This window comes from Panthera onca, chromosome D2 (assembly GCF_046562875.1).
Source record: "Panthera onca isolate mPanOnc1 chromosome D2, mPanOnc1 haplotype 2, whole genome shotgun sequence".
NCBI classification, from domain to species: domain Eukaryota; kingdom Metazoa; phylum Chordata; class Mammalia; order Carnivora; family Felidae; genus Panthera; species Panthera onca.
The window spans coordinates 48481305-48502148 of NC_138349.1; the positions used below are offsets into that span (position 1 = coordinate 48481305).

The 20844-nt window shown below is 59.3% G+C and overlaps 1 protein-coding gene across 10 annotated transcripts in view; it reads right to left on the bottom strand.

The window, feature by feature from the left end:
• Positions 1-2378: 2378 nt before the first annotated feature.
• The window catches only part of ZMIZ1 (zinc finger MIZ-type containing 1), a 234259-nt gene continuing 215793 nt past the window's right edge, over positions 2379-20844 (bottom strand). For 7 of the 10 annotated variants that reach the window (XM_078434463.2, XM_078434460.2, XM_078434459.2 and 4 more), the window contains 13 exons: positions 20145-20222; positions 19296-19470; positions 18247-18388; positions 16813-17023; positions 15902-16007; positions 14806-14966; positions 13718-13785; positions 13340-13408; positions 12576-12820; positions 11277-11443; positions 7785-8042; positions 6385-6549; positions 2379-6234 (listed from right to left, as the gene is read on the bottom strand). In XM_078434463.2, the coding sequence (XP_078290589.2) occupies positions 6127-6234; positions 6385-6549; positions 7785-8042; positions 11277-11443; positions 12576-12820; positions 13340-13408; positions 13718-13785; positions 14806-14966; positions 15902-16007; positions 16813-17023; positions 18247-18388; positions 19296-19470; positions 20145-20222 (1953 nt within the window). In that variant the 3' untranslated portion in view covers positions 2379-6126. The remainder of the gene's footprint in view (positions 6235-6384; positions 6550-7784; positions 8043-11276; positions 11444-12575; positions 12821-13339; positions 13409-13717; positions 13786-14805; positions 14967-15901; positions 16008-16812; positions 17024-18246; positions 18389-19295; positions 19471-20144; positions 20223-20844) is intronic. The other 3 variants (XM_078434466.2, XM_078434465.2, XM_078434469.2) reach the window with 2 other exon arrangements.

Here is a 20844-nt window from a genome sequence, read left to right on the forward strand (position 1 = left end):
GGCCCTGACTGGAGAAAGGACGCCACATCCTCTGGGCCTGGACAGAAGAAGATAAGCCCGGGGGAGGGTGGAGGTAGGGTTGTGGGTGGGGGAGCAGGTGGGGGTTCTGGGTGATAGTTGGGTAATTTGCTTAGAGTGGGATGGGCGTGGTTGAGCAGGTGGCTGGAGCACAGGACGGGACAAGGGACGTGGGTGGACGGGGGCGGGGGAGGAGACCATGTTCTGAGGTCTCGGTGAGACTAGAGACACTGCTTTGTCCTGGCATCGACCTGTGGGACTGAGTGACTTTCCCCAACAGCACCCTATGGCCTTATTCGGAGGGACAGTCATCGGATTCAGGGTGGGGCTTTGAGGGGTGGGTTTCAAAGAACAGAAACCCAAGATGACGCAGGAGCTGGAGGATGTGATGCGTGGCCCCACACCCGGGGGCTGCGACCTGCACGCAGCCCTGAGCCAGGCCCTCCTCGGGCTTTTCCCGTGGACTTCTTATTCTGGGCCAGTCCCCGGGGAATCTAGTGGGGCGGGGCGGGCCTCCACGCAGCCTGGCCAGGCCCCCCCCCAGGCCTGTGTTTAGCTGCACTACCGGTTTCAGGCTCTGCAGCTGGAATGCCTGGACGGTTTGCTTTTTATGTAAAGTTAGAGGAGCATACCGCCCTGCCTCTCCCTCCCCACCCCCTGCCCACTTCCTGCCTTCAAGGCCATGGCATTCAAACTTTTTGTTTTCAACCACAGCCCACAAGTAAGAATTAATTTCACATCATGATTCAGCGCGCACACACACACACACACACACACACAAACTGCAACGCATGTTTCATGATCAATCTCCACCCTTGCTCTGTAACCCTACAAAGTGCTCTTGGTGTTCTACTTAGTCCTCATCTAAATGCTGGTCACAGCCCAACTGGGATTTCATGGGTCCCTCCACTTGTGGGGAAGCACTGCCCTAGAGTCGACAGGAGGCTGGGGTGGGCCCTTCTCACTCATGCTACCCACTGGGGTGTCTGCTCTCAGAGAAAATGCTCCCGGCCCTTGTGATGCTGGCAGAAGGCAGTCAGTGCTCACGGCTTAGCAGTGACCAGGATTCCATTTTGTTTTTTTAAGTTTACTTATTTATTTTGAGAGAGAGAGAGAGAATGCAAGCAGGGGAGGGGCAGAGAGAGAGGGACAGAGAGAATCCCAAGCAGGCTCTGCACTGTCAGCACAGAGCCCGATGCAGGGCTCGAACTCACGAATCGTGAGATCATGACCCAGGTGGACACTAAGTTGGACACTTAACCGACTGAGCCACCCTGGCGCCCCAACAGGATTCCATTTTTAAAATTGTTTTAAGGTTCATTCATTTTTCAGAGACAGAGCGTGAGCAGGGGAGGGGCAGAGAGAGACGGAGACAGAATCTGAAGCAGGCTCCAGGCTCTGAGCTGTCAGCACAGAGCCCGACGCGGGGCTTGGACTCACAGATGGTGAGATCGTGACCTGAGCTGAAGTCGGCGCCACCCAGGATTCCATTTTTAATGTAAGTTTTTCCTTCCCCCCTCCCCTTCCATCTCCCACTGAAAAGAGAAACTGGCCACCCTGGAGAAGCCCCAGAAGCACCCATATCCCCCCCCTGCATATCCCCCCCCCCCACACACACACTTAAGGGACCTGCACACTCTCCTGACACACATTCCCACACACACTCCAGGGGATATATTTTGGGGTGCCTGCTAGCCCCTACTTCTTTCTTTGAGGATAGTTAGGACAGTGGCCCAGGTAGGTAGTTCTAGAACCCCATGTAAAGCGCAGTCACAGGGAAGAGAAAACCCAAGGTCCCCTTACAGGGTCGGGGGCAGTGGTGCTGGGGAGTAGGGTGGCCAGAGGGAGACGGTGAGACAGCCAACGAGGAGCGTGGCTGAGTCAGTGGTCCAGCTCTTCATTCTGGCTGCTTTTGCACAGCACCCTCTGGAGCTTGGCACGAATAGGTTCCCGGTCTGTAAAGCCGGAAAATCCGCAAGGGGCTTGCTCTCAGAGCCCCGGCCAGCATCGCACACGTTTCCTGAGTCCCCAGCAGCCCGTACAGGGCCTGGCCCTGCTCAGGGTCCCCTCCCCACCTGGTTGTCCCACTGTCAGGAGCGGGGCCTGCCGCAGATCAGGGTCCTGCCGGAAGAAGGTTCTGGGCTCTGAACATGCTCACCTGGCCACTCCAGTGTCTCCTCCAGGGACACCGAGGTAGGGGCTCCTCCAGATCAACACCAAACCACCTGCCTGCTTGCCTGCTTGCCGTTTCTGTTTTGTTTTGGTTTTGCCAGGTGATCAGGCAGGGGTGGTGGTTTAGAAGCAGAAACAAACACCCAAACCGCTCCTTAAAGTTCACAAAATAGCTAATTCGCCAAACCTTCGTTTTTTGTCAATTTATTTAGAAAACAATTAACATGGGCAAATGAGATACCTCAGTGTTACAACAGAGTATAGAAATGTCTAGCAATAGTCAAATAATTTGATCTTTAAATACAAAATAACCACATGAACACCTAATATACAGGTTTCATCTGAATACATATTTATTAGATAAATATTAGAGGTTGTCACATCATCTAACTACATACAGCTTTGCAAGACTAGAAATCACAATTAGGTTTCTGACCAGTTTAAAGTTTGAAATGGTTGCATTGTACAGAGATGTACAAAGACAATGACAATTTCTGTGGGGGTTACTTCAGGCTGTGCTGTGGGTGTGTTTATGTGTGGACATGTGAATCACCTGCAATCATGATATCAAAAATTATACAAAGTATGAATTTGGTTACAATTTTCGTCTGAAATCCCCATTTCTTTTCATTATTTCCATAGCACCCTAAAAATACACAGGTGGCAGGACCAGTACACCGGAAGCTAAATAGTACATGGAGGTAAAATAAAAAACAAAACAGAACAAAAATTCCTTTCCACACAGGGGCAGAGTATATTACATAAGACAAAGGTGGAGAGAGACCTCACAAACGCTAACAGGATCTAGTTTTTCACGTTAAGATGGAGTTTCAAGCCTTTTTTTTTTGTTTGTTTGTTTTGTTTTGTTTTGTTCCGTAAAATAAAAACAATACACATTCCAAGGGAAATGAATGCATCTGTTAACGTGTCTCTATTTCTCATTTACATATGTACACACGTCCCTTGAGTCGCTGCTGCTGACGTCATCCTGTCTAGATGGTCAGGTCGAGGGAGCAGACGTGTAGCTCTCTGGGGTGGGGGTGTGGGGGGGGGGTGGTGGTTAGGGCTTTCATTAGGGAGAAAGGATTAGAAGTGTCTTCAAAAATAAAATGGCTACAGGGAACATGATACACGGGTAAAGCTTCGAACCAAGGAGATGGGGTGATTGCCTGTACTGGGGCCTTCCCGCCTGCCCGCTGGCGCCCTGTCCGTCTTGTGGAGTGGCAGCAGAAACGTGTCTATGGCCTGGGTGGATGCTTGTCACAGAGAAGTGGCTTGCTGAGGCCTCGTTTTTGCTGAGGTTACTTATGGCTCCAAGTAGTCGTCCAAAAGGATGAGGGAAGCATCCCCACCCCGGAGTTCAGAAGCGCCCTTGCTTGGGGAGGCTGTCGTCACCCGAATCTGTCACCAACCGGGGGTCTCTCCAGCCCCGGGCACCTTTCTGCCTCCCTCACCCCCCTGGCCTGGCTCCAAAATCACTCCGGGAGAGGACGTTCCCAGAGCATGGGCTTCAGGCACCACGGTTCGGGAAAGCTCTTTGTCCAACTTGCTGGTGGAGGTTCGCTTGGGATGGGCCCCAGGAAACCTGCCTCAGGTGCCGAGCCCTGGCTTCCTCAGAGATGGTTGAGGGAGGTGCCCAGAGCCCGGGCTGTGGGGAGCAGATCGACCCTCTGTACTAGAAAGCTGTGGGTAGGTTGGTGAGCGGAGTAGGAACACCCGATAAGAACCAGAATGGACCCCAGGCCTTTCTGGGGAAAAGTAGCACAGCAGGAAGCAGGAACTTCTAAGGAAGGCATTTGGAAGTCTGTCTGGGGCAGAACATTCCCAGATGGCCGAACACAGGAGCGTGGCCACCTGCCAGGGCTATCGGCCACTGGGCAAGGATGGCCACGTGCTACCTGGCATCGTCTTGTCCCCACCAGCTGACTGGGGATGGCTCTGAACAGTGGGCGACCTGCTCGAACTCACGGCACAGCCACCCACGTACTTTGTCCCTTCATCTGTACAAATAGGCCCTGGTTGCTTTTTTGTTTTTGTTTGTTGTTTTTTAAAAAAAAGGACTCGGTCTTGTTGTTGAGTCAAGGTATTTTAAAAACACCAGCAAAGGCTATAACCAGGTCATGAAAATGTTGAATATTATCAAAGACAATACTAAAATATTCACAAAGATATTTACAAAAGCAATTCTCAAAATAATTGATTTGCATACTGAACACCACGCTGTTTGAAAAAACCTCGACAACGGGACAAAGGAAAAGGGGGCGGGGACAATGGCAGCTTTCCTACAGAAAACCTTGTGCCGGCTGTCTGGTACAGTGACTGGAAGTCAACAGCTGGGGCCACCGTTCCGGTCAAATCCAGAGGAGTGCTGGGGACCACCCGCCACAGGGGGAGACGGAGCTCGAGAACACGGACAGTGGACGGGAAGCAGGAGACCCCAGGCAGCAGCAGGGAGGGGCGCAACGAATTCACAGACGTGACCCAAGTGACGGCCCAGCAGCATCACAGGCCATGCGGCTTAGGGGGACAGAGGACCCCCAGACGAAACGGACGCCCCACAAGCTACCCGGGAGACTCCGAGAGCAGTAAGCCGGATGGAGCGAGGCAGTGGAGGGAAAGACCAGAGGCTGCTTCTGCTCCGGTGAGCAGGAGTGTGGGCAGCTTTGCAGGGCAGGGGGACACAGAGGGAAGGAGAGGCCGGCAGCCAAGTGCGGCACAGAGACACCACGTGACGCTGGCGGGCACATCCCGGCACGTGTGGTGACGGACTGGGGTGCAGCTGGGGCAGCCTTGAGCACAGGGACAGCCGGGACGGGGGGGCCGGAGAGGTGCCTGCGCCATGCCCGCACAGGCGCCTGAGCCTCCCCCGCCCCTCCACCGGCCCACCCGGCTGTCGGGGCGGACACAGCAGAAGTGGGACAGAGGGAAGCAGGTGTCCCCCGTAACAGTCTGGGAGACGTGGGTGGGGGCAGGAGGGAGGAAACAGGACGCGTGGAGAGAAATGGGTTGCTTGCCGTCCAAGTCTACCGTCCCCTTTCTCAGATGACTCCGTAGCTTAATTAATCATCATTGAAAAACAGGGAGTGGCTCGGAGCAAAGTTGTAAGTTGCCGTTCCTATCAGACTCCGGCTGGCGGCATCCCCCTGCCCCCCAACTAAGGGCACAGTAATTTTGGCTGGGGACTCTCTCCCTCTGCTCCCCGAGGCCGGGCCCCGGACTGAGTCCAGAGGTCATGGGGCCAGCTGCACTGTCCTGGCTCTGAGGAGGCCCTGACCCCCTTTCCCACCGGTCCCCAAGCAGGAATGGCACACCCTCTCTCGAACACAGAATCTTGTCCTTTTTTCTCTGCTTTCTGAGAGAGAGTGTTTACAGGGTATCTTGGCTTAGAGGTCAGGGGTCAAAGCGACGACCTTGGCCCCTGAGAGAGTTCTCTTTCCCAGAGGTTTGTGCTTTTCTGTGGTGGTGGTGGTGGTGGTGGTGGTGGGTGGGCCATTCTCACTGCCGCCAACCGTCACTGCTCCTCCAAGGCTCGGGGCCTGCCTGGGTCTCGGGGCGCCTTCTCTCAGGCTCAGTCACTTGAAGGAGGCTCTGGGCCAGGAAGCAGGGAGGCAGGGTTACAGTTTAGAAACCGGAAGAACCTCGGGGGGCACTGGAGGGTCGTTTGGAATCAGCACACACAGAGGGACCAGGAAGGCTTTGTCAGCGTGTGCCCTCTCGCCGGGCCGGTTCCCCACCTCGAGGCTCATCTTCAGGGCCTGCTCTGGGCACGGGCACCAGACCCACACAGCCTTCACAGTGCACCCTCCCGCCCCTCCGCTCTGAGAAGGCCGCAGCAGGGGCGGTCTGAGGGCATGGGCTCCCAGTGGTAAAGTGTGTGTGGGACAGACGGGGAAGGAGGCAGAGTGGGGGGGGATGGCCCCAGTGGAGGGGTGGGCTTCAGTTGTTCTCAAAGAGAGACAGGAGGTCATCGTTACTATTGCTCGGCAGGTCGGGGGGATCCAGGTACGAGAGGAGCTCATCGGGATTTGTGAGTTCTGGAAGGAGCTGGAAAAGAAGTACAGAAGCCCAGATGAGGTGTCAGCTGAGGGGCTGGGCTGGCCCAGGGTGAGGACTGCAGGGGTGCCCCCAAGGACTGCCGGGGTGCGTGCTTCTCTACCTGCTTCCCGGGGTCCTGGCGGGACAGGGGACACTAACCGTGCTGGCTGGCCTCAAACGCGCCCAGGCCACTGTGCTAGCCTGGGGCACACCCGCGCTTATTTCCAGTGTGGGGGAGACAGGCCCTCGGCCCGCCGGCCGGGAAGGCTCGTGGCAGGTCAGGGGGCTTTCTCTTGATTCCGGGCTTCCTCTGGCCCCAAGACCCTGCCAAGAGGAAGCCTGGGTCACGAAGGCCTCCCAGTAGAAACCACATGACTTTGCACGTAAGGCCGGTGGTCCCTGTAGCTCTCGGCACCCTGGACCTCCCCCCAGGAGCTCACTGCTCCCTGGTGAGCCTATGACCAGAGGGCGGCACGGAACCATCCTTCCCTGCGGCCCCTGGGCTGTGGCTGCAGACTCTCCCTACCCTCTACTGTGAGGTCCTCGGACTCCTTTTGTCACACCGGGGAACCTCATGAACCTAAGAGCACCCTCACTGGACGGGTCTGGGGAGGAGAGCTGGGGGAGAACCCTAGATGGCCGCACAGCCGAGTAAACCCCATTCACCATAAAGACTGCCGCTGCCTGCCGGGGCCGAGGGCGACCACAGTGGGGCTGAGGCGTGGAGAGGGCAGAGCAGGCCTCCTCTCTGGGAATCTAGAGCCTAGGGGCGTGGGATGGGAGGGGCAAGTGCCACATGTCCCTTCCCGGCCCACCCTAGCCGGCTACCCGGCCCCCATCACTCGAGGGCTCCTCCCACCCCGCTTTCCAGACCGGTCGGGCCTCAAGGTGGGAGACCCCTGAATCTCAGCCACCCACTTCTGCCCCAGTAGTCCTGGCACGACCCGAGGCTGGTCCTACTGTCACCCCTCACCGGGGCCTCTCTGAGTGAGCGATGGAGCAAAGCGGCAACACAGGGCGTGGACAACACACGGACAGGAAACTGGACACAGACACATACCAGCGAGACAGACAGAGGGACCCTGTCACTCCAGCCCTTCCCCTGCCTCAGGCCAGAGAGTGTGGCGAACACTGAGATGGCAAGCTTGATGTGGGGGTGGGGGCGGGGAGGGGGTCAGAAGGAAGAAGGGCAGGGGGCCTTCCTGTGCTTCCTCCAGGACCGTGGCCCAGAGGGACTCTGTGAGGGCCTGTGGGGGAAGGTGGGGTGGGGCAGGGAGGGGCTGCAGGACTGTGGCCGAGGGGACCGAAGGGCAGGTGCCGGCAAGGTGGGGAAGGGGGCGGGGGAGGGATGCTGGGACCCTTGGTGAGGCTTCCCCACTGTGGGGTTTCCTGGTTCTGGAGCCAGGGGAGGCAGGCTGGCTAGGCCCACCCACCACCCACCCACCCCCTCATAGCTGCACCTCCTCCACCCTGGGCCTTGAGCCCTCGACACCCACCCCTGCTCTCGGGCAGGTCCCAGCGCCAGGCCTAGCCCCAGGCCGGTGGTGACCCCAACTTACATCCAGCGAAGGCTCCGGCATGTCGGATGCTCCCTGTGCTCCGGCCTGACCCTCTAAGGCTGAGGAGGGGTTAAAGGTCAGGTCGCTGTGTGGATGGTTGCTGGGAGCGGCCTGTGGCGGTTGCCGGGGAGGCTGGGAAGGAGGAGGAGGAGCCCCACTGTGATGTAATGGAGGCCCTGACTGGCTGCTGGGGTGTGGGACGTGCAAACCTTGTTGTATGGAGGGATGGGGCTGGTCAGAACTGCCAGCGTGTGGCATCTGTGGAGGAGGAGAGAGCAGGAGAAAAGAAATGTGAGGTGACGAGGTACAGCAACGAGATGCCTGGAGAAATGAAAACCAAACAAAACCAGGAAAATAACAAACCCCCAAAACAAAGCTACCCCCTTACAAAGCTCAATGCTTTTTGTTGTTGTTGTCGTTTTGCAGAGAAACAAACAAAAAAAGTCCTCCCCCGAGGCTGCCAGTCAGGGAGGCTGTGGAGAGGGAGGCGGGGCCAGGGCCTCTGAGGCCATGTGGGGGCCGGGAGGGAGGTGGCCCGGAGCTCTGGGACAAGCAGACACTGAGAGCATGGTCCAGGCCCCCCGCAAGCCCCTCTGCCTCTGTAGCCCGGACACCATCACCACAATGAACAGGAAGGGCAGAATGGAGAAGCAAATGGGCATGTTTCCAAGGAGTGGGGAGGCGGGGAGGGTGACGCTGGCAGCGTGGTACGGCACACCCCTTCCCCCCACCCCTGCCCGCTGCCCCGGGGCAGCGGAGAGCAGACACGGACAGACAGCATGGGCAGGCGTGCAGCTCAGGAAGGGGCCTGCGTCCCCCAACGGGCCCTGGCCGGGGGGGAGGGGGGGCGATGCTGGACACAGAGGCACCTTCCAAGGGCCCGAGGTGGCAGCGGCTGGCCCCTTGGGACCAGCCCCGCCTGCTGCCCAGGGTAGGGCAGAAGAGAGCCCCGAGTCAAAGGGGCAGAGCAGGGCTTCTCCCCATTGCCGGACCCTTCCTGTTGGCCACCCACCTAGGCAGCTGTAGGCCGCGTCCCCGGGTGCCGAGGAAGGCAGGCACCTCTGTGCCTCGCTGGGTGCTAGGGCTCACAGAGGGGGTGCCCCGGTGAGGCAGGAAGTGCTTCTCTAACAGATCCACTAGAGGCCCGTGCCCTCCTGTGTGCACGTGGACTGAAACACCAGGGCTGTGGCCGGGCAGGGGGCCTTATGGTGTATGACATCGAAACTTCCCTGCTGGTCTGGGTGCTATCCCAAGCAGCCTCCCTTCAGAGCTCAGATCTTGGAGCACAAGTCCACACTCTCAGCCCACGGCCAGTGCCCCAACAAGTCCCCCAACCGCACTCACACGATGCTAGCCAAGGGGAGCCTGACCCGCCAGGCTGCCGGTGAGCAAATGTCTCCTTGGTCTTTTTGTACCTTCCTACCCACCCCATCTTCCAGGCCATGCACACATTTCGTTTTTCCTTCGTGGGTTTCGAAACAGCAGCCTGATCTCCAGACCCTAGTACCTCTTCCTGTTTCTCCTAAAGCTGCTCCCAGGCCTTGCTGGGAGCCTCTGCTCAGTCCAGCCAGCCCCAGGCAGCACAGGGCCCCCTCTGTCCCGGGACTGACTGTACGACTGTGGGACGGTGTGGGGGGGATGCACACGAGGTGGGAAGGACCAGGAGAGGCTGGAAGGATGGCCACCATGACTGTCAGTAAGAGGCCAGCTTGTGACTCCCACCCATGCCCGTGGGTGCCCCACAGTGCCCATTCTGGGGGGCAGGGAGTGGCTCCACACTCCTGGAGCAGCCCAGCCCAGCCCAGCCCAGGCAGACAGTCTCTAGATCTGCTGACAACGGCTGTCCCCCTCAGGCCCAGAGGGACGCTCTGAGACCTGCTGATACACCTGTCACCTCTCTTGCAAGGAAGAGTCCTTCAGTGACCCAGCACCTGACGGGAGCCTCTCTGCCAGTGTCCACGCACGTGGGCATCCAGCTGGTGCTCAGCCAGGGCCAGGCTGCCCTGGCGCGGGGCAGTTTATCCGTGACTGTACTATCCCTCTTCGCAGCTTTACTTCTGGGTCGCCGTCTAGCGAAAGCCCAGAAATAGGGAGGGACGGTGCATATCTAGGGAGCACCCCTGGGCGGCGTGGGTGGTGGTGGGGGGGCAGGCTGTGAAGTCAACTCACAGGCTTAGGGCCCTCTGAAAAGACCCCAGGTGGCAGGGCTCAGAAAGTAAGCAACATCCTGCTGCCATTGTCCAGTGCTGGGACCTCTGTGTGTGACAGGTGAGGGTGTGTGGGGTGTGATCTGGGTGACTCCTGGGCATGGACTGCTGAGGAAACGGGAGGAGCTGGGAGAGAGGCTCCCAGAAGTCAGAAGCGCCATGAGGCAGAAAGGAACTTGCGAAAATGTGGCTGAAGCCCTGTGACAGCAGCTATGTCTGACTTGGCATTCTGGAGTTCCGTAGGAAAGATGCTGCAGTGTCCCTCTCCCAGAAGCCTTCCGGTTAACAGCCACTCTTGCTGAGAATCGGGTGGCTCGGGACGGGACAGCTTCTGGCAGAGCCAACCCCGTGTGGATCACGGTGCGATCCCAAGGCCCTTCCTCCCAGGCCACATGGGGGAAGATGGGAGGCCTGCAGCCCCGCCTTCCGGTGCAGGCCCGTCCAACCCCACTGCCGGGCCCTCTGTGACTGTCCCTCCTCCTGAGGGGAGAGACCAGGGACAGACAGAACGACTGAGGCCTGACTTCAGCCCTCAGGCCCCAGTTTCCCCAAACACCCCAACCGTGCTGTCTCCATCCGAGCGCTGCCAGAACCTTCGCTCCGTGGGCACAAGGCCTGTGTCTGTCTTGCTCACACTGGGTACAAAACCTGGCCTGGAGCAAAGGCTCAGGAAATGTGTGCTAAGTCAAACAGAGCCACGCAGTACTCACTGGAAGAGGACCTGGGGGTGGCCAGGCCTCTTACCACTGTTGGGTGTGTTAATATGTGACACGGGACCGGGCGTGAATATTCCGAGGCTGAGCAGACGGTGGCGATATGCAGAAGACTCAGACCCCTGGGGAGCAGGTGCCTAGGTGTGAGACAAAATTCTAGACAGCTGGGGCTATGGTAGGTCAGCATCTGAGTGTGCGTGTCAGGGAGAGAGGCTGGTGGCGGTGGTGTGTGTGGGGGTGTGGGGGTGTGGTGGGCACGTGTGGGAGGTGGGCGTGTGTACGTGCAGTGTGTGTGCAGACAGGAGCCTGCAGCTTCCCCCATCTGAGAATCCAACGTCCTAGGTGAAACCAACGTCCTTGGCCAAGTCCAAGGACACCGACTCAGCCTCGGTCAGGCCTCTCACTTCCTTCTGAGCCCCCAGACCCAATTGGCAGTCTTCCCCTTTGCCTGGGAGGGAGCTAGGCAAACATCAGAAAGGTCCTTGGGGGAGCCCTCTGCTCCCAGCCGCCCCACGCGGAGGACGGGGGTGAAGGGGGAGGTAGGGAGGTCAGGACGATGAAGAGGTACTCACAGTTTCCTGCATGGGGTGACTGAGGGGTTTCTCGAGGGCGGCCATGTTGTTGGGCATGTCCGGGGGGTGGGAGAGCTGGGGCGGCCCGTGCATGAAGTCGTTCATGGACGTCCCGCCAGGGTTTCCGTGGGGGAAGTCAAAGTTGCCATGGCCCTGGTAGTTGTTGCCTGGGGAGAAAACAAGATGGCACCGGGGCAGTGTCACCCAGAGGGAAGGCAGCCACGGGGCGGGGGGAGTGGGGGGACACGGAGTATGTAAGTTAAGATGTGACTCCTGTCCTGGCTCCTGTGGCCTTAGACGGAGCAGCAATATAGCCTCCTCTGGTGGGCCTCGGCACCCCAGGACCTGAGCTGTTTTATAGTTATGAGGAGGAACAGAGTGTGAGCAGGAGGTAGGCCAGGTTCCTGAGGGCAGGGGAAGATGAGGCCCCAGCCTGAGCCTTCCTCAGGATCTGCTGCACTAGACCCCAAGACCTGTTTCCTCACTGTCCCCCACGTGGCTGCACCCCTTCAGTGGGAAGACCGCAGCCCAGAGTGGGAGATCAAGATTTCAAGTCCACAAAGAGAGTTGCACCAGCCTCGAGGTGACACCATTAGAAGCCAGCTGTCTGGCCTCCCTGGCCCTTGCTCCCTCCCCAACATGGCCACGGAGAAGGATCAGAGGACCAGCACACTGGAAGGCTGTGGGATCCTGCTATGTGGGTTAACCTCTCCGGGCCTCTAATCATCCAGGAGCCTGGATCCTGCAGGGAGCTGCCATTGCCAGTGTTTAAGGGGGCTGGGTACTTTCTAGGAACCCAGGGCAGTACAGCATAGCTTGGTCTGGACAGCAGGGAGAGTGAGAGGGCAGGGATGGTGAATTTGGTGGCCAGAGACCCCTGGAACTCTGTGCCTGGAAGGATGGGAGCATTTCAGGGACCGGGACAATACAGATCTCACAGAGAAACACGGAAGGGCTGGGGGAAGGGCCAAGAACTCCAAGTGGGAGTGTTCTGTTAGTGCCCCAGGCAAAGCAGGTTCCAAAGAAGGCAAGGAGCTGTCCCCTGCAGCTCCAGGAGGCAGAGCCCACTTCTCAGCAGGGTGCTGACCCACAGGGCGGGACGGAACCAGCTGGCGAAGGAGAGAGGATGGTGTTGAATGGGCCACCATACCCCCAAGTCCAGTGACATGGGTTGTGTTTTGGGGTGTATGTTGCCTCTACCTCTTCACACCACAATCCCCCCTGCACTTGTCACGTGAGCCCAGAGACCTTGTACCCCTGCTGGGACTCCTCTCTCCCACCTCATCCAACGGCACCCACCTTGGTTGCTGTAATCGTTGGAGTTGGCGCCCCCCGGTGGAGGCGGGAGTGGGTAGGGGGATGGGCCAGGGCCCAGGGCTGCGATCATTTCCATGACGTTGGGCATGATCATCTGGCTGGGACTCATGGTCTTGAACCGCTTGGAGGGGATGCCATCTGGGTCATCTTTAATGTGCAGGTCTGACTTGATGGGGACTGGCCGCCAGCTGCACGTGGGGTCGATGGTGACCTCTTCAAACTCGGAGCTGGTGGGGAGCAAGGGGGCAGAGCTGAGGTCACGCGGTACCAGGCCTGGGATACAAGGGCTTCTAGCCCAGGCAGACACTGAACTGTCCCTGCCTAGGCCCCTGTCCCCATCCTTGCCACGCTCTGCCATATGACAGGGGTGTGAGGGAGTTTTACATCTGTTTGAGGGATGGGGAGGGTGAGGTGAGGAAAAGCAAGTGGCTGGACACAGGACAGCCGGCCCCAAGGCCTCCCGCCCAGGAAGTGGCTGTCCGGGGCACTGTCTTGTTCTGGCTGAGCTTAGTCCTTTCTAGAAAGTTCATTCGCCCCCAGATAGAAAAGTTCCTGAGGCAGAGTCACCAGAGGTGACTGGAACACCAGGTAGAGTTCCAGAGGTGAGAGCTTGGGTTGGCGAATGGTCTGCAGCTGGGGACAGGGTGGGGTATCAGGAATGTCCCCGTCTCGCCTCCTCCAATCCAGGCGGGCATTCCCCCGCCCCCTCCACGTGCCCCGAGCTGGGGGGGGGGGGGCCCACTTACTGTTGGATGGCGTTCAGGATGCCCCACATGTACTGATCCACCTCCAGGCCCTCAAGCAGAGCCGTTTTACTAGAAAAAAAGAGAAGGGGGCTTGGCCTTTGCTCTTGGAGCCTAGAGACTAGCGCGTAGTGCACCCCTCCCCGCCGCGTCAAAGACTCTGCTTCTGCCACGGGTTACTACTGGAGGCAGTGACAGGAGAGCACGGCCTTGTGACAACTTGACACAAGAAGACGGCACGCGGCCCCTGTGCGCCGAGCTCCTCTGCCGTGTCTGGGTTCTCGGTTTGGCTCCTAGGGCAGGAGGAGGTGGCTAGACCCCAGACGGCAGGCCCAGATGGAGGCCAGTGAGGAAGGTCCCGCTGGGGTAGGTGTTACTTACTTGCACACAGGACACCGCCAGGTCCCTCTCTCACAATTCAGCTGCAGGTACGACTCCAGGTCAAAGCACTGCAGAGGCCGGGAGGCAGACAGACAGACAGACAGATGAGAGGACGCGTGGGTGCGAGTGCCACCGCCTCTGGGACCCTTGTGAAGATCTCCCAGCAGGGAGGGAGCGGGGGGCGGGGAGACAGGGGCTGGGTTGTGGGGGCCGGCGATCATGAGGCCTTTCCCCTGCTCACATGGCTAGCCGGCCATGTTGAGTCCCTGCATGGCTCACTTCTCACACCACCTTTGTGCCCGATGGCCCCTCGCCTGTGTCCTCTCAGAAGGCTTCCTGGATCACCCAAGAGTGTGTCTCCACAGACCCTGACCCATGACGGCCTGGCCTCCCTGTCAGCCCAGCCCCGGCTCCGAGAACACATCCAGTCGAGTTCATCAGTACGTGTTGGTGCCCACAACGTTCTCCCCGAGGGAAGCTCCTGCCCCACCACGAAGCCCTCCAGACCTGCTGTGTGGAGGGAGGGGCCGAGGCTTCACCTGGCTTGGCCCCCCAGCCTCTGCAGGAATGGCCGCTCCGCCTCTTCTGGGACTTCTTCCTGAGCAGCCCCCACCCAGGGAATCCCACCCATCCAGGCTGCCCACATTTGCACAGTGCTCTATTAGAGCAACCCAGGCCACGACAGTCACTCATTCTACGGCCACTTTCTGAACACCTGCTTGGGGCCAGGCCCCAGGACACAGCAGCGATCAGGCAGAGGTGTCCCTGCCCTGGGGCTCCAGGCCAGCTGTGGCCGTATGTGCAGGACTTGCAGCTGGCTTCTGACATCTGTCAGGACTGGGACTGTCCAAATCGGTTCTGGGGCCCCCTGGGAACCTAGCCCTGAGCATGCAGAGAAGATGCTCGCTCAAAGGATGGACGGAGGCCGGAGGGAGTGAATACAACCGGCTGCTGATGGCCGCCGAGTCCTCTGGGGACCAGAAGCAGGCCCTGCTGCCCGCCCTCCCGCCCCCGCCTGCCCCTCACCATCCCAGCCAGACGCCAGCCATCCTGCTCCCGCTCGAGCTGCACCTGCCAGGACCACTCACCTGGACGTGCTTGCAGTCGTGACCTCGAGCAGGCAGCTGGATGCGCCGGAATGTGATGGGGCACTTCAGAGACACCTTGATGGCTGTCTGCTCCACGCCATCCTCTCCGTTGAGGGTCGTGTTGCCTGACGAGGCAGCCACGCTGCTGAAATTCCGCTTGACTGTGGGGCAGGAGGCACAGGTGGCTGAGGAGGACGGGGCCACCCTGCACACATCACACTCCCTCGTGTGGCTAAAACACACCCTGCTTCTCCACCGCCCCCCGGACACTGGGAGGTCCTGGGAAAAACTAGCGCACCCAGGCCTGGTCGCAGGGGAGCTCGGCCCGCCGGGTGCCCTGGGCCACCCAGCTCTCTGGGACGGCAGCCCCCACGTGCGACGTGCGGAACACATGTGTCCCCGGAGCAGCCGCGTCAGCTCCCCAGTCTCTGCCGAACAGACCCCGCCTTCACCAGCACGGGGGACTTTCTACGGCACTTACAGAAACACGGTCTGGCCCTTCCCACTGATTTTCTGGGTCAGTGGAGAGCCCTTCAGGCGCTCCCATGCTCACTTCTACAAGGGTGGAGATGGGAACGGACAAGCGCCGGGCGGGAACGGAGGGCTCAGGAGGTGATGTGGAGAAGCAAGTCGAGCGGAGAGGCAGCGGTGCACCGCCCTGCATACTGCCCCCGAGTCATCACCTGGGTGCCTCCTCCAAAGGAGGGGACTCTGAGCCAAGTCCCTGTCTCTAGTTTACACATGAGCTGTTGGGGTGGGGAGGCCGGTCCAGAATCCACCCCTGGGTGAAGATCCCCTTTGTCCAGTTCCTAGAAGTGATCTTCTAGGTGATCACCTCCTCCAGGAAGCTTGCCTGGCCTGTCTACACCACGGTGTGTGGTTTTAATTTGCCTCACATCCTGTGCTGCGAGCCAGCTCTTCCTTGCGAGGCAGGCCTCACAGCCCATGCTCATCTGATCACCCCCACGGCTCCAGAAGGAGGGACATGAGCTGGGGGGGCGGTGGGGATTGGTGCCAAGGAACGCTCGGGCCCCGGGGTGTGTGCATGGAGCCAAAGGCCGGTCCCGGTTCTCATTCCCTGCGCCCCCGCACTCACTTTTCGTGATACAGTGCTCCGCGGGCAGGAGGCGTTTCTTGAGGAGGCCTTGCAGCACGGAGCGCACGGAGGGCCGGTGGACCAGCTGCAGCACGAAGAGGTGGGACTGCCGAGGAAAAGCGTAATCAGTTCCCACCCCAAGGCCCCAAGGCCCCCACGGCCAGCCCCACTTGTGCCCAGAGGCCCCTGGAGGCCAAGCACAGGAAAGGGCCCATGATCCACAGTGATGCCACTCTAGAAGAGGGTCTCCTGAGGCCTGGGATGTGTCCTGGGACTTGTGAGCCTGGGGACCCAGGCAACGGTCACCACTTGGGGGACCGTTACCTGGGCTCTAGGCTGACTCAGATGTTGAAAACCTCCTGGCATGAGTTATGGGACACCAGGCATGAGGACTGGAGTGGGCCTCACTTCCTAACCTTGCCTGGCACGGCTCCATGTCATGTGTTCTCCACCTTTCCTGCCAGAGGGGGTCACCCCTGTCTTCACTCCTCCAGGAAGCCTTCCAGGACTGCACACCCCCACAAGCCCCTACAGGTTCCTCATTCTGACAGCATTCCCCATCCTGTGACTTCTCAGGATCAGTCATTTTCCTTCCCTTATGTCCCCCACAGAGGCCAGCAGAGCAGGACAGGCAGGCAATCTATTTCCCCACAGGTCCCTGGGCAAGCCCTGTGTGCCAGGCCCAGATCTCTGGGAGGACAGGAGTGTGGCTCCGATGTGGATCCAGAGCAGGTCACGGATCGGGGGGACGCACACAGTTATTCCACGGCCCCGGGGCAACGTCTGTGAAGACGTGTTTCCGCAAGACCACTGCCGTGGCTGCGGGGATGAGGACAGAGACCCGCAGTCAAGGCTGCTGCAGGCCAGAGGGGGACTCAGCCCCCCCACGCCAGTCCCACCCGCACACTCACGCAGCAGCAGGCCGTGACGGTGATCTGGATGGTGTTGCGGCCCGGCTGGCACACGTGCTTGAGGTGCAGGGGCTTGTGGGAGGTCTTGTTGTCCCCGCGTTCGATGGTGAGGGGCGTGGCGTTCACGCTGACCTGCACCGAGGCCGGCCAGTTGGTGTTCATCTGCCGGTCCTCGTGGTGGTAGCACTTGAACTGCAGCTCCAGGTCGGACCTGAGGGGGTGCGGTGAGGCTCAGCTGGCTCTGCCCGGGGCCTCGGTGACGCCTGGCCACCTCGCCACAGCCCGAGTCCCTCAGGGCCACGCGTCCTCCGCTGGCACCACCGCCTTCGCCTCCCCGGGCTCTCCTCTCCCACCTTGGATGATCCCCCTGCCCACATCCCCAGTCCAAACCCACCGCCACAGCCCAGAGTCCCCTGCACTGTTCACTCCAGCCACACCCCACAGCTCTGCTGGTCTCCTCCTGACCGCTCCCCGCAGCCCCTCTATCCTGTGCCCCAAGGATGGAGACAGAGGAAAGAAACGGACAGACAGTAATGTGACAAGACCAGCTAGGGGACCGATTATGTCCAAACCAGACTCTAGTTGGGAGCAGCACCCAGGTCAGCCGGCTCAGTGTGGTCAAGGCACCGAGTGAGCTGTGCGTGTGCACGTATGTGCCCAGGGCAGACCCGTCTCGTGCCTTTTAGGTGCTCACTGGGCAACTAAAGGTTGCAAGTGTGAGTCCTGCGTGAGGAGGAAGGGCCGAGGGTGGAGACACCAGTGGGTCCCGGCATTCAAGAGAACTGGGTCTGAGTCCCAGCTCTGCCGCTTGCTGTGAGAAGCCCTGCAAGCTAATCAGCTTCTCTGGTCTCACTGCCAACGGCACAAGCATCGCCCACTGGCAAGATCAAGGTAGTGACGTCATGTGTGGAAGGCACAGAACACAGGGTCTGGCCTGGCCAGCCACCTCCAGACCTTGTACTCGAGTGTGTCTGGACGTGTGAGCAGCTGCGTGGCTCGGCGGCAGCCCCTTGCAACCTGTCGGACTTGCTGGTCCCGCCCAAGCCAGCCCCATCCCTCTGTGTCCCCGCTCTAGTCACAGCAAACCACGTTCAAGTTCCTCTTGCCAACTCAGGGCCTCTGCGTTGAATACTGCCTTATTGGCCTTTGGGTCTGAGCTAGCCACCTTTTCCTCTGGGAGGTCGTCCCCGATCAGTCTCTCAGGACCAGGGTGAGTGACAGCTGCTTCCCTGCTCTTAGGCCACCATACCTGCCAAGGCCTGTGACATCCTCCAAACCTTGCAGAGAGCAGGGCCCAATCAATGATGCTGAACGGGTGAAGTTGGCAGGCAGAAGCTGCCGTGATCTGTTCACGGCAATGCCTGGGCTAGGGAGGTCACCACCGGGGGCTTCCTCCCCCTCGCTTGAGCCTGTGCCCCCCGCCATGACACTCACCTCCACATCAGCGTCTGGTGGACTGTGGGCCGCAGGTGAAAGACGTGGTTGCTGACAGCCAGGTTGTGCTCCAGGCGGAAGGGCTCCAGCACCACGCCGTCCCGCACGGGGAACGTGAGCCGCAGCTCGTCATTGTGGTTGGCTGGGTGGGGAAGGAGCTGGATGAGCCCCGTGCCTGTGGCCACACGGGCACACAGAAGCACGGGCTCCAGGGCTGTGGGTGGAGCTCGCTCGCCCACACAACACGCACCCTTAACTGCACGCTCACGGGGCCACACAGGCGTGTGTGTAAACAGGGCCACAGAAGCTGGGCTCTTTGCCCGCGTGCACACCAGGGAGCCTGTTGTTTCTGTCAGTCCACCCGACCCTATCCTGACCACCCCTGAGTCCCGTGTCCCACTCACCCTGGCTCTACTTCCCCTCTTATGCCCATCTACTCCCCACTCTGGAAGCACCAGGCTTCTCCGCCCAGCCCCTCTCCACAGCTGGGAGCCGCTTTTCCTTCCAGACTCCAGCTACTCAGGAAGGTGATGAGGAGGACTGTTGGCAGCACAGCCCTTCCCCAAATTTTTTGTAGCATCCTGGGCAACTGGCACCCCAGGAGCCCCTCACCCTTCTGGTCCCAGTCCTTATGCATCCCTGGCCCACCTGCCTGGACCTGTGGATTCCGTCTGGGCATTACTGTGTCCTAGAGCTGACGACCCGTGAATGCACCCTGATCCATGGGCCCGGGGACGGCATGGCCCCTTAGACACACAGGTGCACGGGGCTTAGAGCTAGGATGAAAACTGGAACATACCCTATTGACATTCCCCTTCTGGGTGGGGCTTATCTGCTTTCAAGCCCTCCTGCCCTTGCCACACACCCAGCCCCCACAGGCAGTCCAACTTCCAAGCCCCCTGGCTCCTGGCCCACTGCAGGGCCCTGGATGAAGCTGGCCAGACAGAGGAAAGAGGTGGGGCTGGCCAGACAGAGGGAGGAGGTGGGGCTGGCCAGACAGAGGGAGGAGGTGGGGCTGGCCAGACAGAGGGAGGAGGTGGGGCACTCACCTGGGGGTGGTGGCAGAGCGCTCATATTTGGCTTGATGTCAGGTGGGAAGGGTGGTTTAACGTCTTGGCTGGGGGACAGGTACGGGGGGATGCTGCTCCCGGGGGTCATGGGGGGCGTGGGGTTCCCTGGAACAGGTGAGTGGGGGTAATTTGCCACAGGAACTGGCCTAGGAGGCTGGGGGGAAAGAGAAACCACACATAGGTTATGGGGTCACAGGGATAGGAGGGACTATGTCTGTGGACATACACCCCACCCACCCCACAGTCCTGGGACTATGGTTCCTGGTCCCTCAAGGGAAGGGAGCCCTCCCCCACCCCTCGGGACATACGTCTATCCTGGTCAGCACTAAGGCCTCTGTCTCAATTGGAAGACAGGTGGGCCTAGGAAGGGCCTTCCCACCCTTCACTTGGGTCACGGCACTGCAGTGCTAGGCAGGTGCAGGGTCCCCTGCCCACTTGACAAACAGGGACACAGACTCAGGGTAGGGGGGACTAGTCTAATGCAATCTCAGGAGGAGAGGAGAGCTGGGGTGAAGCCCAGGTCTCTGGTTGCCTACATAATGACTCTAGGCCATACCCTCCAACCCCCCCAGCTCAGGGGGTCCCCAGATGGAGTTGGGCCTGTAGCATCCTGGGCAACTGGCACCCCAGGAGCCCCTCACCCTTCTGGTCCCAGTCCTTATGCATCCCTGGCCCACCTGCCTGGACCTGTGGATTCCGTCTGGGCATTACTGTGTCCCAGAGCTGACGACCCGTGAATGCACCCTGATCCATGGGCCCGGGGATGGCATGGCCCCTTAGACACACAGGTGCACGGGGCTTAGAGCTAGGATGAAAACTGGAACATACCCTATTGACATTCCCCTGGCTGTAGTTACTGTAGCTGCTTCCCGAGAAGGTGTTGTTTTGTCCATTAAATTGCTCTGGCTGTTAAAACAAGATAAACAATGTGATGAATGTGGAAGGCAGAAAAGCTACCAGAAGCCTGCTTTCTTTCCTGATGTGAAAATTGGCCAGCGGTACCATACAGGGGATGCTGGTGAGGCCCATCCAGTGCTGCGGTGCAGAGCGGGACAGGGGTGGAGCAGGTCACCCGCGGGGACAGCATTTCCTCTCTCTTTCCATAGCTAGTGATACAGCATGAGTTTACAAAAAAACCAGAAACACCTAGTGTGTTAAAGCTGGAGCAGTGAAGGTGGTCATGTAAGTCAGCATGAATTCTCGCCAAATATACGTAAAAGTGTTTCTAGAGCAGGCTTCACTCCTGAAATGTACTTTACAACAATCCCGAAGAAGGAAAAAGCGAGGGACATTTGGGTGGCTCAGTCGGTTAAGCGTCCGGCTCTTGATTTTGGCTCACGTCATGACCTCACAGTTGAGTTCAAGCCCCCGTTTGGGCTCTAAGCTGATAGCACGGGGCCTGCTTGGGGTTCTCTGGCTCCTTCTCTCTGTGCCCTGCTTCTGTTCCCTCCCTCTTTCTCAAAATAAATAAACATTAAAAAAAAAAAAAAAGAGGCAGGAAAAAGCTATGTACCTGAAAACATCTGTG